The 18,916-nt window shown below is 46.2% G+C and overlaps 1 protein-coding gene across 1 annotated transcript; it reads left to right on the forward strand.

Moving 5' to 3' along the window:
• The first annotated feature begins 3,651 nt into the window (after nucleotides 1-3,651).
• On the forward strand, nucleotides 3,652-3,981 carry ATOH7 (atonal bHLH transcription factor 7). The gene has a single exon (XM_088476762.1). The coding sequence runs from the start codon at nucleotides 3,652-3,654 to the stop codon at nucleotides 3,979-3,981; it is 330 nt and encodes a 109-aa protein (XP_088332888.1).
• Nucleotides 3,982-18,916: the final 14,935 nt, after the last annotated feature.

Raw genomic sequence — 18,916 nt, forward strand, 5'->3', positions numbered from 1 at the left:
CCCTTTACAGTGTATCCAGCCCCCAATCAGACCTTTACGACGTTCTCGCTCTCAGAGAGTATTCCCATGCAGGAAAATAATAATGATCTTAGACAATGAGTTTCTAAAATGAAAAGCCACTCTAGTGTTATTGTTTCATTTAGATTGGATCTGATTCACTACTGTACGCAACTGCGTATGTAATAGCGATTACGCACGCAGTTCAACTGCGATAGTATGCTAATTCATTGTGATCGCTATTCCCTCACAGCTCTACGCAAGGACGCCCACTTTACTTACCACAGATCCGTAAATATATAGCAAGACTGCGAAACCATCGGTACAATCGAGTACCATCGCAACCTCACGCACACTTGCACAAGCCCTGACCTTACTCAGAAATTGCTAACAACCACTCACACTATGAGACCTCAGACTGCGTAGGCATCTCAGTGGATAATTTATACACACCCCTGAAAGGCCATTGAAACGCACTGGCACGCCCTAATCACCACCCACAAACGGTACTTCCTGTCAAACACTCTGCGATGGGTCCTTGATGTCACTGCGATCGCAGTCCCGAATGAAATAGCTAGTTCGCGCACGCACACTACGATGCATACACATGCTCAGTACGCAACAATTGGCCGATTGTGTGTGTATTAGCAACTGCGTTCCTTGCTAAATCAGGCCCTTTGTCCTGTTGAGAAGCAGAGAGTTGGAACTTTTTGGCAGTGGGCAGCAGGTTTTTATTGAGAATGTGCCTGTAATGTGGACAGTTCCATTCTGTTTTATCTGGACAGCACTGTAGGGAATTCTGGGCAATATAACCACTGTTTTAATCCCTTACTGCGAGCGCCATAGACTGATATACAGATGCGCCCAATTACATTGTGGCTGATTGTGCCACAAACATGCACATGCATCGCGCCATGTGCGATTCCCCGCCACTGCATACGCCACGCTACTCTATGGCATGAACACCATGCATTCCTATGGAGGCGCTAGGTGTGGTGTGATTCGCCACGCCATTGGCAAAAATATAGCTGGGAATATCTGTACGGCATGATTCAGAGATGGATGCAATGACGATGTTTGCGTAGTTGAGCAATTATCAGTAATGTACGTCGCACTGCGCATGCATCAAGTTTTATTTTTGTTGTCCATCACAGTGAGGATTTATTTGTGGGTGGCAGGGGGGAGGTGGCAACTCAAACGCAGAGGTGTCATGACCATTTCTAGCGTGTGACTGCGATCCCGTACACAGCAAAAATGGCTCCGGCGTCTCACTTCCAGCGTCCATGCTGCACGACTATAGGGTTACTCAGAAGGTCGAACACTGACTGATCGGCAACCGATGCTTCGTCTTTGTACACAGTCGCTTGGAATTACGAAGCTGCCAGTGGGCATTTTAATAACTCCAGGCGGCTGTGACACTTGCTTGTTTTTGCAGAGCTGCAGGACAGCAGGGGGTGAAGCAAAATGCTGGGCATACACTAACACAGTGGTTCTCAAACTTGGCCCTCAGGACCCCACACAGGTCACGTTTTCCAGGTCACCCAGCAGGTGCACAGGTGTATTCATTACTCACTGACACATTTTAAAAGATCCGGGGGTCTCACTAATTATTTAACTTGCGTTTTATGTGAGGATATCTGGAAAACATGAACTGTCTGAGGTCCTTAGGACCGAGTTTGAGAACCCGATATCGGTGGATCGGCTAGATAACGTATGCAGACAACCAATGTATGCCTGTATGCAGACGACCAATCTGAAAATATCAATCATTCGGGCATGCCGGATAGTCCAGCATGCCAGTTCGAACCATTATTTTTAAAGTGAAAGTGGTCGGCTTCGGGCAGTGTATGTTCAGACGCAGCCAAACAACAATCTTTTCCACTGTTCCTTCACAGGGAAGGAACTGGGAAATGTCTCCTCCTCTGGGGAAGAGCGCAGATATCGGAGCCAATACACTGTCGGTCTGACAGACATTTTATCTGGCAGTGTATGCCAAGTATAGGTAATAATGGCCTCTGGAGGGTTTGTTTCTTTAATTCAGCTGTACATCTGTGGAAAGCTCTTGAAGTGACCATGTTCATCGCAACCAAAGAGGTTTTATTATAATTTTATAACCTGCACTAGAAAATGATAGAATCTGAGCTTGTCACTGCACCAGTTGTGATTGTAGGACTGTCAGTATACACATACGGGCACAGCAGAATGTACAGTAAAGTAAATGCTTATAAGCTGTGTGTTGGGCTTTTTTGTGATGTGTTTCAAGGGACATGTACAAAAGAATCCGTCAATAAAATGTGACACAGTTGAAGCAATAGACTATCCATGATATTAATCGACATAAATAAGAATGACAAGTATGTGCTGTGATATTAGTAATTGATCATATTTGAACATAAAACAACAAATGATCTGGACTGCTACATGTAGCTCACTATAGGACCCCAGCATGTGATAATGACCTCAATTCAACATCTGTCATGTTGGAGTCAATTATGTCTCAAGTGCATCCTATTGTTGTGGGATTATTAAGCCTCATTTCACATGTTACAGCTTCTCCGAGGGCTAATGATCTGTTTACTAAACCCCAGCGCTTGGGAGTCAGACCAGCAACAATTGTCCTGATGTCACAATCAGATCTAGAATGATTAATGGCATAGTCATAATAAAATGTATATATTGATAGATAGAAGTGTATATATATATATATATATATATATATATATATATATATGTATATATATGCATATGTATCCACAGATATATACTGTCACGCAACCATGCAACCTTTAAGTTTCTTTTTAGCATTATATATATATATATATATATATATATATATATATACACACACACACACACGCACTGTAATGTCACACAACCAACGATTTTTTTTCAGCAGGATACATGTAGATATTATATACCCATAGATATATATTGACACACATCCATAGATTATTCTGGCAGTGGATATATATATTTATATATAAATACACACACGTATATTATATATATATATATATATATATATATATATATATATATATATATTACCCACAGATATGTAGTGTCGCACAACAACCACAGATTTTTTTTCCAGCAATCTATCATCCAATATTACAGCTATGAGAGGAGTTTGCAGGGACTGGTAACATACAGTAGCAGTGGGTGTAGCATTGGACAATTGGTGCTGAGCTAGTTATTAATGAGATCTCAGTAACTGCTGTAATAGCAGCATCAGTACAGATGGCCTGGGCAGTATCCCGTAGACCTTCCAAGCAAATACATGCTGTATACTTACAGATTTGATATATTTCCCAGAATCCTAGCATATAGTTCCCAGGGTGGTAATGAGCTGGTATGGGGGCTTAGGGACGCCTGCCCACCTGCCACCATCTGCTTAGCCCCCTACATATAGTATATAAATGCTGGCCCTTCCCAGCCACAATATTAGCTACACTACTCATGGAGGTGATCTGCAATGTATTCATGCCAGCGAGGTAGTAATATTCTTACACATGGACTTGTTATGAAGCTGCTCTGGTTCCCCTGACATCTCTGACTCCGGATTACTGCTTCAGTATGAAGTCTGACACCCCAGCCCAGGGAGAGATCACAGCTGGCTGCCAGGCGCAATGCACAGGATGCCCACTCAGGTGCATGCCGGCCAAGGTGCAAGGTATAACCAAGCGGAGGCTCGCTGCCAACGCCCGGGAGCGCAGGAGGATGCAAGGGCTGAACACGGCGTTTGATAGCCTGAGGAAAGTGGTGCCCCAGTGGGGAGAGGACAAGAAGCTCTCCAAGTATGAGACCCTGCAAATGGCTCTGAGCTACATCATGGCTCTGAGCAGGATCCTCTCACAGGCTAAAGGGCACTGGTCCCCCATTCATCACTATGAGCCCTTCCATCAGGACCAGTGTCAGGGCTACCTGGCCCTGGGCTCCCCACACCTCTGTGATCACTTCATTCCAGCAACGTTTTCCCACTAGTGACCAGTGACACCAGTGACACAACACATGGACTGGGGCAACCAGCTACATGCATCCAGCATAGGACATCAGGAGAATTCCCCTCCATAGGATACAGCGCTGGGAAATGACTGTATTGTCGGACAGGGACAAACAGACATGATAATGCCAATTGGCAATAATTGGGTTTAGTCTAAGGATGAGGGATATTATTGTAGTGTGACATACCGTACAGGGGGGCAGCCGCTAATTATGCCGCATTCTTTAGGCGTCACCTTGTTACTACATTAGTGCTTAGAACTGGATCTCTGTAGAACTTTCCAAGCTATTCAAAGTAAGTTACAATGTAACATATAATATAATGAGGGACGAGAGGGTAGGTGTCACCATGCAGAGATAGTTTATATGAGGTTAGATAGGACACCTGTTCCAATATTATACAGAATAAATGTAAATATGCTTGTTTATATACTTTTGTATGTTACTTCTTACAATCTGCATCAGCTCATCTCTACAGTAAGTAATGCTCTGTGCTGCAGAATACAACTATTAAATAAAACAATCAGATTTATCATTTTTCTTTCATGTAAAAGTTTTTTTTTTGTAAACACCATTACATAAGAAATTCTAACAAAATGTTTATCAATATTCTGCCTCTGCTCTCATTTAATAAAAAGATAGTATCTGCAGGCATCATGGGGGCTGTCTGGGGCAGCATCATTAAATTGCACTGATTGAGTCACGTGGTCTCTCATACATACTGTAGGTACACTTTGCCTGCACTAGTTGGGATGTCAAATGTTTTGTTACATTTGCTATTACTGAACTGTGCTATTACCTTAATGGAATAAATGCATACCTTTCATTATGTAGTTTGAACTCTTTTTGTGGTGATTTTCAGCATGTTATACATTGTAACATAAAATCAAACTGCATTTGTTTTATTAGTTTATTCTAATGATCAATTATATCTAAGTTTCTATACATTAAAAGGTGAGTTCTCATGCTGATTGTCCGTAAAGCAATTAGGCTGAATGTATACCTATTACCCAGTGATCAATTTAATCAGTTAAATAGGTACAGCAATGTGTAGAAAGTACTGTTGGGTGGCAGGCAGAAGTGCCTTGTACTGTATGGGTTATATGACTGTAATAAACCTGTGTTCATATCTTTAAGCTATTCGGCCCTATAAGTCAGTGGACAAATTTAGCTGTTATAGCAGTGGTTCCCAAGCTTGGTGCTATAGCAGGAGTGGGCAATAAGCGGCTCTCCAGCTGTTGTTGAACTACAAATCCCAGCATGCATTGCAAAATTTTTTAGCATGACTACATAGCAAAACTGTGACAGGGCATGCTGGGATGTGTAGTTTTACAACATTTGGGGGGGAAGCTTATTGCCTGCCCCTATCCTATAGGCATTGTAAAGCTAGGTACACGCTAGAAAATTGTCTGTCTAATCTGGCTGGTTAGAATGCAAATCTGGTAATGTATGCAGGGGCGTCTTAAGAGAGGAGGGGGTCCGTGTGCATTCCCCATCCAAGGCCCCCTTCTCTCTCCCCGGCGGCCAGCAGCCGACTGACGCAGCTGGCCGGCCACCGCAGCATCAGTAGACTCTGGGCACTAGAGTGTACCCAGAGTCTACTGCGAATGCGCAGATTGGCGGGGAAATGGCGCTGCTGACATTTTCCTGGCGATTTATTCACTGTGGCCATTTTGCAACGTTTTGAGCAGCGCTGAGACCCCCAATGCGGGACCTTGGAGAGGTACGTTTTAGATGTGCAGTGTTGGCCAAACACTGGAAAACAGACAAAAATGGTTGTTCAGACAAATTGGTTAAATCTGTTTGACTGTTTGCGTCCGTTTTATGGTATTTGTAAGAAAATAGATGATTATCATTTGCACCCATACTTTACCAGATGTTCGTTCCAACCAGCCAGATTTAAGGACAATTCTAAGCACTGTTGAATGGAGCAAAGTCTGAACCTTTTGAGCTCCCTTAAAAAATGCAGAATAGATACAATATGCAAATCATACTGATACACAAATGGTAAATGATTGGCTGTTAAATATGTCATCTGCAGTGATTTTTGTTTACATACATGTACTTACTCCAACTAGAGCAGCTCTCTTAATGCAGGAACCTATGTTACAGAAATTGTTGTGCATCCATAGCCATATTGATGCTGGTATAATGTCGACACCACAATGTCAAAATTAGCATGTCGGCATGGTTCAACATGCCTACAGGCACCAGGTTGACATCCTTAGAATGTCGACATTGTGAAGAGACTGAAGATTAGGGTTTGGCGCTGCCGGGAGTGTTAGGATTAGGGGGGAGTTTAGGATTAGGTTGCAGGGGGGGGGGGGGGTTAGAGATTAGGGATAACGGGTACAATACTCACCGGAACGCCACTGTTGAGACATTGCTGCTAGAACTGCTCCGCATGTGACCGGGACCCAGAAGAAGACGCTGGACCCACCACTGCTACGGGGAGAAGGTAGGACACCACACCACTAGATCACGAGTCAGCAGTTTATCAGTTCGACATTTCATCCGTGTAGACATGATGAATATCGACATGTTCACTGTCAACATGCCAAGCATATTGACAGTTCAACCATGTCGACCTGATGCATGCTGACATAGCTGTCGTTCAATCATACCACACCCATTGCTAAGTAAACTATAACACTACACCTACACTATCATCCCGCCACCCACCGCCCAGGGGTGGTGGGGATAGCCCCAGGCTATCAGCCTAGGCCAGGGGTGCCCTGGAGAGGGGGAGCCCTTTATTGGAGGGGTCCCCAACTCCCCAGGGATCCCTGGCCTGGGCTAACTAGTGGTCAGGGCTGATGCTGAGGCTGGGGGGCCCGGTGAAAGGGCTCCCCTGGCTGTGGCATCAGTCCCCCGCTAGAAAGGTCCAGAGCTGGTTTTAAATATATGGTGAACCTCACGCAACTTTTTTTTACCATATATTTAAAACCAGCTCTGTCCCTGCTGCCTGTTGCTGGTTCTTAAATTACAGTGGAACCCTACACATTTTTACCCCTGTAATTTTAACAACCAGGACAGGCTGACAAGTCAGGGGCTGGTTAGTCTTTTTTTTTTGGGGGGGGGGGGAACCTCACGTCATTTTTATAAATAACATTTAATCCTTTTTTAAAGGTCCAAACACACAAGCAGCAAGCACATATTTCACTGATATGTGCAGAGAGAAAACACTGCAATCTCGGGAGAGTAATCAAATCTTATCTTCACTTGCAACTCGGGGGAGATATCTCGATCTGCATCACCATCGGCAATCTCACTTTCACCCGAGTTTTGGCGATGCAAATCGAGTTTGAAGAAAAACAAACTCGACTAAACTTGATTCTTAGTAAATTTACCCCTAGGAGCGTTCCTTCTGCACTGGTATAAAAGAAACTGGAAATAAACTAATCATATAATATCAATGGTATTATACTCCTGATATGCTGAGTAAAATAGTTTCTACTTAATTCCGAATTGCTGTAGAAATTGTGGGCACTGGGGTACTTTTCTACATTTGGTGATCTTGACCTGTAACTGTGTCCTACTGGGACACCATATACAACCTTCTTGACTGCTGGAAGACACCTTTTCAAAAGACCCCTTGGCCTGAACATTTCTCCTATGTCATCCTCCCAGAAATCTCAGAAAACATTCTCTGAGAAACTCACATAGGGCCATTTCGTGTCACGTCCAGGACATAAAGGAACTTCAGCGCAACGTATTTGTATTAAGAGCCTGTGTTATTTAATTTCTCACAAATACTAGGAGAAAGAGCTATAATTTAACTTGTCAACCTATGTTGAAAACACAAAAGATACACAGCCACAGATTTATTTTTTACAGCGTCACCACAGTATTAACCGCAGTTAGGCACGTAATAACCAAATATTTGAAAAATCTACAGTATCACACCCTTCATATTGTGGCTACAGCAAAATATTACCTATTATCTCAATGACAGGGAGCAGTCTTTAGACAGGTTTTGTAGGCAAAGCCAAAACCAGTAATTATCTAAATAATATTTATACTTCCAGCTTCATGAAAGTCATGAAGAGTAAAAATATGTTATTCTACTGCTTAATGGCCTTTATCATTTTTGTGTTAAGTCACTTAGGTATTGCTCCTTTTCACTTTTTCAATTTTATAAACCTTCATCTAAACCAGGGGTGCACAACCTTTTCTAGTCCAAAGGCTGCTTTGGGTGATCATACTCATTTGAAGGGGCCACAATAAACATGTAAAGTACGTACAATTTACTAGTGGAGAAGACCTTGCAGCATTTTTATATGGGGGTGTGGATTAGCAGATAGACAGTAAAAAGGTCAACAGTGTCTAGACTAGGGGTGAGCGGGTTCGGATTTCTGAAATCCGAACCCCCCCGAGCCCCCCCGATCCGAGTCAGATCCGAGTCAGGCTCGACTTTTCCCGCCTGACTCGGATCTGAAATCGAGGCAAAACGTCATCATCCCGCCTTCCGGGTCTCGCGGGTTTTGGATCCTATATAAGGTACCTGCGTCGGCGCCATTTTCTCACTCGGCTGTGGACAGTGAAGAGGGAGGGTGGGAGTTAGGGCTGGCTGGGCTGTGTAGTGTAGTGTAGTGTAGTGCAGAGTAGTGTTGTGCTGTGCTGTGCTGCGCTGTGCTGCTGTTGTCCATAGGGGCTGTGTCCACTACTTCAAAGTCCATAGGGGCTGGCTGTGTTGTGCTGTGCTGCTGTTGTTAATAGGGGCTGTGTCCACTACTTCAAAGTCCAGAGAGGCTGGCTGGACTGTGTTGTGCAGTCAGTTCTCCATAGGGGCTGTGTCCACTCCAAAGTCCTGTGCAGTGTCCCAGTCCTAAAGGGGTGCTGTAGTGTTGTCCAGGGGGTGCTCTGTCCATCAGGGGTGCTCCCCCCAAGTGCTAAAAAAATAATATTTTTTCTGTGTTTGTGAATTGTGTGTGCAGTAGCCGCACGTGCATCAACAAAGTAGTGCCAAGCGTGCACCTGTGTCATAAGTAAAGGGCCGGCTGGCTTGACCGTTAAAGGGTGCTGTAACCCCCAAAGTACACTCCAGTCCAAACCAAAAAAAATATATTTTCTGTGTTTGTGAATTGTGTGCGCAGTAGCCGCACGTGCATCAACAAAGTAGTGCCAAGCGTGCGCCTGTGTCATAAGTAAAGGGCCGGCTGGCTTGACCGTTAAAGAGTGCTGTAACCCCCAAAGTACACTCCAAACCAAATAACAAAATATTTTTTCTGTGTTTGTGAATTGTGTGCGCAGTAGCCGCACGTGCATCAACAAAGTAGTGCCAAGCGTGCACCTGTGTCATAAGTAAAGGGCCGGCTGGCTTGACCGTTAAAGGGTGCTGTAACCCCCAAAGTACACTCCAGTCCAAACCAAAAAAATATATATTTTCTGTGTTTGTGAATTGTGTGCGCAGTAGCCGCACGTGCATCAACAATGTAGTGCCAAGCGTGCGCCTGTGTCATAAGTAAAGGGCCGGCTGGCTTGACCATTAAAGGGTGCTGTAACCCCCAAAGTACACTCCAAACCAAATAACAAAATATTTTTTCTGTGTTTGTGAATTGTGTGCGCAGTAGCCGCACGTGCATCAACAAAGTAGTGCCAAGCGTGCGCCTGTGTCATAAGTAAAGGGCCGGCTGGCTTGACCGTTAAAGGGTGCTGTAACCACCAAAGTACACTCCAAACCAAAAAAAAAAATATTTTCTGTGTTTGCGAATTGTGTGCGCAGTAGCCGCACGTGCATTAACAAAGTAGTGCCAAGCGTGCGCCTGTGTCATAAGTAAAGGGCCGGCTGGCTTGACCGTTAAAGGGTGCTGTAACCCCCAAAGTACACTCCAGTCCAAACCAAAAAAAAAAATATTTTCTGTGTTTGTGAATTGTGTGCGCAGTAGCCGCACGTGCATCAACAAAGTAGTGCCAAGCGAGTGCCTGTGTCATAAGTAAAGGGCCGGCTGGCTTGACCGTTAAAGGGTGCTGTAACCCCCAAAGTACACTCCAGTTCAAACCAAAAAAAATAATATTTTCTGTGTTTGTGAATTGTGTGCGCAGTAGCCGCACGTGCATCAACAAAGTAGTGCCAAGCGTGCGCCTGTGTCATAAGTAAAGGGCCGGCTGGCTTGACCATTAAAGGGTGCTGTAACCCCCAAAGTACACTCCAAACCCCAAAAAAAATATTTTCTGTGTTTGTGAATTGTGTGCGCAGTAGCCGCACGTGCATCAACAAAGGAGCAGCGCCAAGCGTGCGCCTGTGTCCCATAAGTAAAGAGCCGGCTGGCTCATTTCTTAAAGGGTGGTGTAACCCACAAAGTGCACAACTCTCCAGCAAAAATAAAAAAATAGTTTCTGTGTTTAGCCGCACGTATATATCAAATCGATATAACATAAATGGAGGACCAAACTTTCTCCGATAAAAATAAAATAGAGAAAGATCAAGAACCACTTCCTCCTAGTGCTGAAGCTGCTGCCACTAGTCATGACATAGACGATAACATGCCATCAACGTCGTCTGCCAAGGCCGATGCCCAATGTCATAGTAGAGGGCACATACAATCCCAAATGACAAAGTTCAGGAAAATGACCTTGAAAAAAACATTTAAATCAGCTGAAGAGAAACGTAAACTTGCCAATATGCCATTTACGACACGGAGTGGCAAGGAACGGCTATGGTCGATCCCTAGTATGTTCATGACTAGTGGTTCAGCTTCACATGACGATGGAAGCCCTCCTCCCACTAAAAAAATCAAAAGAGTTAAGCTGGCAAAAGCACAGCGAAGAACTGTGCTTTCTAAGAAGATATCACAAATCCCCAAGGAGAGTCCAAGTGTGGTGGTGGTTGCGATGCCTGACCTTCCCAGCACTGGACGGGAAGAGGTGGCTCTTTCCACCATTTGCATGCCCCCTGCAAGTGCTGAAAGGAGCACCCACAGTCCACTTGCTGATATGCAAATTGAAGATGTCAAATGTTGAAGTACAACAGGATGAGGATACTGGTGTAGCTGGCGCTGAGGAGGAAGTTGGCGAGGAGGATTCTGATGGTGATGTGGTTTGTTTAAATTAGGCTCCGGGGGAGACAGTTGTTGTCCGTGGGATGAAAAAGCCCATCACGGTCATGCCTGGGCAGAAGACCAAACATTCCACCTCTTTGGTCTGGCAATATTTCTATCCAAATCTGGACAACAACTGTCTTGCCATATGTACCATATGTAAAGGTGAAATAAGTAGGGGTAGGGATGTCAACCACCTAGGAACATCCTCCCTTATACGGCACCTGCAGCGTGTTCATAAAAAGTTACTGTCAAGTTCAGAAACTTTGGCTAAGACCGTAAGCAGTCCAGGGACACCTAAATCCCATTGTCCTGTTGTATCCAAGCGCCTGCAAACCACACCGTCAACTCCCTCCTCGTCAATTTCCTCCTTAGTCAGGATCGGAAGTAGTCCTGCAGGCCATGTCACTGGCATGACTGACTCTCCTATCCGGGATTCCTCCGGAGGATCCTGCATTGCTACACCTACTGCTGCCGCTGCTGCTGTTGCTGCTGCTGGGAGTCGTTCATCATCCCAGAGAGGAAGTAGGAACACCACTATTTTTACTAAACAATTGACCCTCCAACAGTCCTTAGCAAGGAGGATGAAGTACGACAGATGTCATCCTGAAGCAAAACGTATAACTGAGGCCTTGACTGCTATGTTGGTGTTAGACGTGCGTCCGGTATCCGCCATTAGTGCAGTGGGATTTAGACAATTGATGGAGGTAGTGTGTCCCCGGTTCCAAATCCCATCTAGATTCCACTTCACTAGGCAGGCGATACCGAGACTGTACAGAAACGTCAGAAAAAGTGTCCTCAGTGTCCTAAAAAATGCTGTTGTACCCAATGTCCACTTAACCACGGACATGTGGACAAGTGGAACAGGGCAGACTAAGGACTATATGACTGTGACAGCCCACTGGGTAGATGTATCACCTTACGCAGCAACAGCAGCAGCGTCACCAGTAGCAGCATCTCAGAAACGCCAGCTCGTTCCAAGGCAGGCTACACTGTGTATCACCGGTTTCAGTAAGAGGCACACCGCCGACAACCTCTTAGAGAAACTGAGGGGAATCATCGCCCAGTGGCTTACCCCACTTAGACTCTCCTGGGGATTTGTGATATCTGACAACGCCACCAATATTGTGCGGGCATTACATCTGGGCAAATTCCAGCACGTCCCATGTTTTGCTCACACAATAAACTTGGTGGTGCAGAATTTTCTGAAAAGCGACAGGGGCGTGCAGGAGACGCTTTGGTGGCCCGAAAAATTTCTGGCCACTTTCGCCATTCATCGACTGCGTGCCGAAGACTGGAGCGCCAGCAAACACTCTTGAACCTGCCCCGCCATCACCTGAAGCAAGAGGTTGTGACGCGGTGGAACTCAACCCTCTATATGCTTCAGAGGATGGAGGAGCAGCAAAAGGCCATACAAGCCTATACATCCACCTATGACATAGGCAAAGGAGGGGGTATGCACCTGACTCAAGCGCAGTGGAGAATGATTTCCGTGTTGTGCAAGGTTCTCCAGCCCTTCGAACTTGCCATGCGTGAAGTCAGTTCAGACACTGCCAGCTTGAGTCAGGTCATTCCCCTCATCAGGCTTTTGCAGAAGCAGCTGGAGAAAGTGAAGGAGGAGCTAAGACGGAGCGATTCCGCTCGGCATGTGGGACTTGTGGATGAAGCCCTTCATTCGCTTTGCCAGGATTCCAGGGTGGTCAATCTGTTGAAATCAGACCACTACATTTTGGCCACCGTGCTCGATCCTAGGTTTAAAGCCTATGTGGTGTCTCTCTTTCCGGCCAACACAAGCCTGCAGAGGTGCAAAGACCTGCTGGTGAACACACTGTCAGCTGAAGCGGAACGTGACACGTCAACAGCTCCTTCTTCATTTTCTTCCACAACTGGGGCTGCCAGGAAAAAACTTAGGTATCCTAAGCAACCCGCTGGCGGTGATGCAGGGCAGGCAGGACCAAGTTTGGACATCTGGTCCGGACTGAAGGACCTGGCAACAATTTCTGACATGTCTACTGTCACTACATATGATACTGTCACCATTGACAGAATGGTGGAGGATTACATCGGTGACAGCATCCAAGTAGGCATGTCAGACAGTCCATACCTGTATTGGCAGGAAAAAGAGGCAATTTGGAGGCCCCTGTACAAACTGGCTCTATTTTACCTGAGTTGCCCCCCCTCCAGTGTGTACTCCGAAAGAGTGTTTAGTGCAGCCGGGAACCTTGTCAGCGAAAGGCGTAGGAGGTTGCTTCCACAAAATGTGGAGAAGATGATGTTCATCAAAATGAATTATCAACTCTTCCAGGGAGACCAGCCTCCAGAACGTACAGAGAGACCTGTGGTGGTGGATTCCAGTGGGGACGAGTTAATACTCTTTGAGGATGAGGATGTACACAACACTGAAGAGGGTGAGGAATCGGTGGATGAGGAGGATGAGGACGACATCTTGCCTCCGTAGAGCCAGTTTGTGCAGGGACAGATTAATTGCCAGCTTGTTTTGTGGGGGCCCAAACGAACCAATCATTTCAGCCACAGTCGTGTGGCAGACCCTGGCGCTGAAATGATTGGTTTGTTAAAGTGTGCATGTCCTGTTTATACAACATAAGGGTGGGTGGGAGGGCCCAAGGACAATTCTATCTTGCACCTCTTTTTTTTCTTTGCATTATGTACAGTTTGGGGCCTAGTTTTTCAAACTGCCATCCTGTCTGCCACTGCAGTGTCACTCCTAGATGGGTCACGTGTTTGTGCCGCCCACTCGTGTCGCTTAGCATAGTCATCCAGCTACCTCGGTGCAGCCTTTTGGACATAAAAACACTATTGTGAGGTGTTCAGAATAGACTGGAAATTAGTGGAAATTAAGGTTATTGAGGTTAATAATAGCATAGGAGCAGAAAAACCAACACATTCTGTGATTTTAGCTGTTTTTATGCTTTTTTAAAAAAAAAATACAGATCCAAAACACAAAACCCAGAACCCAAAACACGGAAGGGTGGTTTTGGCAAAACCAATCCAGATCCAAAACACGAAGAAAGATCCAGATCCAAAACCAAAACACGAAAAGTGGCCGGTGCACACCCCTAGTCTAGACAGACACCAGATGTTAGGCAGTCGATAGGTCGACTGGGACAAAAGGTCTACAGGGACAAAAGGTCGACATGTAAGAAGGTCGACAGGTACAAATGGTCGACAGGGTCAAAAGCCCTAATCTTCACCCTAACCCTCCCCTTGGTACCTAACCCTACCCGTCAGGGTAAGTGCCTAACCCTAAAAAAAAATTTTTACCCTGTTGACCAGTTGTACATGTCGACCTTTAGTGTGTCGACTTTTTGTCAGGCTGGGGGCGAGCCCAGCACTATGTCAGTACCTAGGCTGCCCCCAGCTCTTCCTGCACTGAATGGATGGCGCGCGCACATTCATGCAACATCCATTCCTCTTCTCCGGGACTGGCACCACCACGCTGCTGTGGCTGAGGAGGAGCCTAACCTCCCGACCGTCCGCGGGACACTTTGTCACGCGGGTGGAACAGCAGGACAGTGCCCGAAAAACGTGACTGTCCCACTGAAATCTGGAATGGCTAGGAGGGGTGCACCTTCTATGGGGTGGCGCCCCTGTTCGACTGCACTGGTCGAATATGCCTCGAGCCGGCCCTACACAGATGTCGACGGCCCAAAGAGTCAAAGTGCTTGTATGCACAGTGGGCTAATGGCTTGATTCAGACCCGTTCGCTGTTGATGTTTGCAATCTGCGCATACGTATGACGCAGTTCGCGTGCGTGAACTAGTCCATGCGATCGCGAAGCGTTCGCAGCCTGTACACAGACACTAGAATGAGTGACAGGACGAGCCGTTTGTGGGTGGTGACACGGGGTGGTTGATGGTAACAGGGATGTGGTGGTGCGAACGCAGGCATGTCTGTGCATTTGAATGCCATTTCAGGGGTGTGCATAATTAAAACGCAGCATCAGCATACACGTCACATGGCTGAATTACACACAGCAGCACTCGCAGTGCTTGCAGTAGGGTATGGTCAGCCACAAGTGCTGCGTATGGGTCCGATGTTACTCAATGTTACAGAATGTTTAATACACTTCCGGGAGATGATGTGTGTTTCTAAGGGAAAGTGGGCGTCTTGTGTCAGGCTGGTGGGCGTCTAAATAGATACCGCGATTGCACGGCAAGACATAGTGGGCGCACTAATGTCTTGCTAGCGATCGCGGGATTTGCATACTTTTGCAGCTGACGGCTGCATGTTATCAAAGCCTAGCGAATGGGTCTGAATCAGGCCATAAGGCCCAAGGAGTCACAGTGCTTGTATACACAGTGGGCTAAGGCCCAAGGAGTCGTGGTGCTTGTATACAGAGGGCTAAGGCCCAAGGAGTCATGGTGATTGTATACACAGAAGGCTAAGGCCCAAGGAGTCATGGTGCTTGTATACACAGAAGGCTAAGGCCCAAGGAGTCACGGTGCTTGTATATAAGGAGGACTAGACCCAAGGAGTCACTGTGCTTGTATACACAGAGGGCTAAGGGCTCGATTCAGACCCAGTCGCTATGAAGCATTCGCTCGTAGCTGGCTGACTTTAGCATTCTGCGCATGCATCGCGCGTGCGTGAACCACTGCGAAATTCCGGAAGCGTTCGCTCGCCGAGCATAGACAGCCCAGCAGAGTGAGTGACAGAAGAAGCCATTTGTGGGTGGTAACAGGGGCAGGCCACTAGAAACGGGGGAGTGGAGGTTTCAGAGGCGTGCATAATTAAGAGGCAGCATCATAGTACACGTCACCTGTTTGTTTTGTACACTGAAGTGCTTGTAGTGCTTGCAGTAGGGTATAGTCAATTTCAAGCGCTGCGTTCGCTTCCGATGGTACCCAATGTACTGATGGTTGTATACACTTCCTGGAGATGACGTGCGCAAGTGGGCATCTTAAGACAGGCTGGTGGGCGTCTATATACACAAAGAGATCGCACGCCAAGACATAGTGGGTGTGCTTGTAGTGCTTGCGGTAGAGTATAGTCAATCTCAAGCACTGCGTTCGCTTCCGATGGTACCAGATGTACCGGTGGTTGAATACACTTCCTGGAGATGACGTGCGCAAGTGGGCGTCTTAAGACAGGCTGGTGGGCGTCTATATACACAAAGAGATCGCACGCCAAGACATAGTGGGTGTGCTTATGCCTTGCCGTGCGGTCGCCTGCCTTGCTGGGTGTGTGCCAAATTTGCATACGCTGGGAACAAGCGTATGCATCTAGCGAGCGGGTCTGAATTGAGCCCTAAGGCCCAAGGAGTCATGGTGCTTGTTTACACAGAGGGCTAAGGTCCAAAGAGTCAAGGTGCTTGTATACACAGAGGGCTAAGGCCCAAGGAGTCACGGTGTTTGTATACACAGAGGGCTAAGACCCAAGGAGTCACTGTGCTTGTATACAGAGGGCTAAGGCCCAAGGAGTCACAGTGCTTGTATACAGTTCACAGTGGGATACAGCATAAAAAAAGTTTTTTAAACTTTTATTAATTTTTTTTAACTTTTAAAAAAAATATTTTACTTTTTTTTTGTTTTTTTACACTGGAGCAGATTGGCATGAGTGCAGCACAGCATACATCAGCATGCCTTTTACACACAGCCACTTGTGAGTCTGGACACAACCACTTTAATCAGCAGAGTAGCGCAGCATATATCAGCGTGCCGTGTGCCTCCTATACACTTAACAGCATAGCCACTTGTTGTGAGTCTGGAGTCTGGACACAGGACCTGATTCAGAGCCGGACGCTATTTGTGCTCGCTCGTTCAGAAAAAGGGGCCGGATATTTAAATAGAGAGCTCGCTCTTTGCGGTCTGTTGACGCCTCTATGTCTGAACGAGCGAATGAAACATGCGCTCGCTATTTTTAAAAAAACGTCCCCTGGCCGCTCGCATCCTACGTCATCTCCGCTATTTATTAGATTAATCGAGTACATCGAAAGGCGTCTGAACTGCTCGCAGTACTTGTGGTAGCATTTTCCTACCGCAATCATGCGAGCAGTTCAGGCTAAAAGACAACCAAGTGACGTGGTCGATGATGCTGCTTTGTAAATTATGCACACCTATAAAACGCCCGTTTTGACCGTTTGGCACGCCTGCGGTCGGATCTTCACTCCCCGTTTTCAAGCACTTTCCCCTGTTACCACTCACAAACGCCTCTTCCTGTCACTAAAAATAGCAGGCATTCGCTATTTTGCGAGCACACAATTTCTGACCGCAATGACTGGTTCGCGCATGCGTATTACAACCCATACGCATGCGCAGTTGTGCGAACATCGCTTGGAGCGAACGAGCGGCTGCTTACGAGCGGCTCTGAATCAGGCCCACAGGCTACTACAGCTACTTTAACAGCAGAGTAGCACAGCATACATCAGCGTGCATTGTGCCCCCTACAATCACTTAACAGCACAACCACTAGTGTTGAGTCTGGACACAGCCACTTTATTGCAGAGCAGTGCGCAGCGTACGTGCAGAGTAAGAAATGGCGCAGAGTCCCGGTCATGGCACCTTATACAGAACCAAGTCTTGCGAGAATCCGACGTCGGGAGGATGATGTTTGGCCTCGAAGTGGGACCCGAGTCAAGCGAGAACACACATGCCGCGGCTCGGATCCCCTATGTTCGGAGTGGTTCGGATTCCAGAGAATCAGAACTGCTCATCCCTATTTTGAAGGAAAATAAAATATATAAAATTCTCTAAAATGCAACAAAAACCAGACATTTGTCATTAGCAGACAATTAAATAACACTCTGTAATGCCTTTACTTTTGTTTTAAATAAAAAAAACTGCTAAATTCATTGTCTGAAAGTTTTGGCTTATTCCATAATGCAATGATTCATAACTTTAATAATACTGAAGTGTGGAGATCCATTAAAACTATACTTATCTGGGCTAGAAGCTGTGGCTCAGTTTGCCTTTCAGAGTAGAACTAGAGCAATGAGTGGGAAAGAACTTAGTGGTAATCTCATGAGATAATCATAGGCAAACGCAGGGGGGTTTCCGTCTGCCTGGAAACCCCCCTGCGTTTGACCACAAAAGAAATAGTAATATAATAGATTGTTACTAGTGTTGCATGTTCTTCTCAGTATCACAAATGAAATAATTAGCACCACCTGTGGATCTTTTAAAATGTATCAGCCAGTAATAAATCATTTGTGCACCAACTAGGAGATCGGGAAAACATGCACTGTTAGAGATGCACTGCTGTAAAGCCCAATATGTACAGTACATATATGTCCATGACAGTGCTAGGTTCTTCAGCTACTCCACCAGGCTCCAGGACTTGCTCCAATAGTCTGGAATGATGCCAACATCTAAAATAAATCCGTTCAGCTCAGGCTGGAAGGCCTACTGACGCATCTAATGGCTTACTGTGATCGCTTGTCCTGTATATGCTGGAATTATTACACACAATACACTTTGTATGGAGCTTATTAAAGCTGGTTAAGTACTAATTCTGCCCTCTTCATTGACTCCCTCTAAAATTAAGCATTTGGAAACCCCCCTCTGGAAGTCCTGCGTTTGCCACTGATAATGATTACATTACCCAGTGGCGTCGCTATGGGGGTGCGGGCCGCACCTGGGTGTTACCAAAATGCTGGTTCCTCAGTGACAGTAGTCCTGTGCTGCAGTGTGACATTCTCCTTCAGCACTTGGCTCCTGCCACAGATGAGGAGCCGACAGTGCAGGCACTGGTCTCCAGGGGCTGCCCAGCAATCTCCGGGGATGCTAGGTACGCCCCAAGAGTGATGAAATTGATAGATCGCGCCCTTTTCAGGAGGGGGAAAATTTGTGGTGCGCATCAGAAGTCACCAGACCCGGTGACCCTTCTGACACTATTAAGGCTGAGAGCTCTGCAGCCTG

Source organism: Taudactylus pleione, unplaced genomic scaffold (genome assembly GCF_031769625.1).
Source record: "Taudactylus pleione unplaced genomic scaffold, aTauple2 ptg000016l, whole genome shotgun sequence".
Taxonomy (NCBI): Eukaryota; Metazoa; Chordata; class Amphibia; order Anura; family Myobatrachidae; genus Taudactylus; species Taudactylus pleione.

Bases quoted from the DNA above. Each gene is read 5' to 3' on its own strand.
- ATOH7 (XM_088476762.1), top strand. From the start codon at position 3,652: ATGCCGGCCAAGGTGCAAGGTATAACCAAGCGGAGGCTCGCTGCCAAC.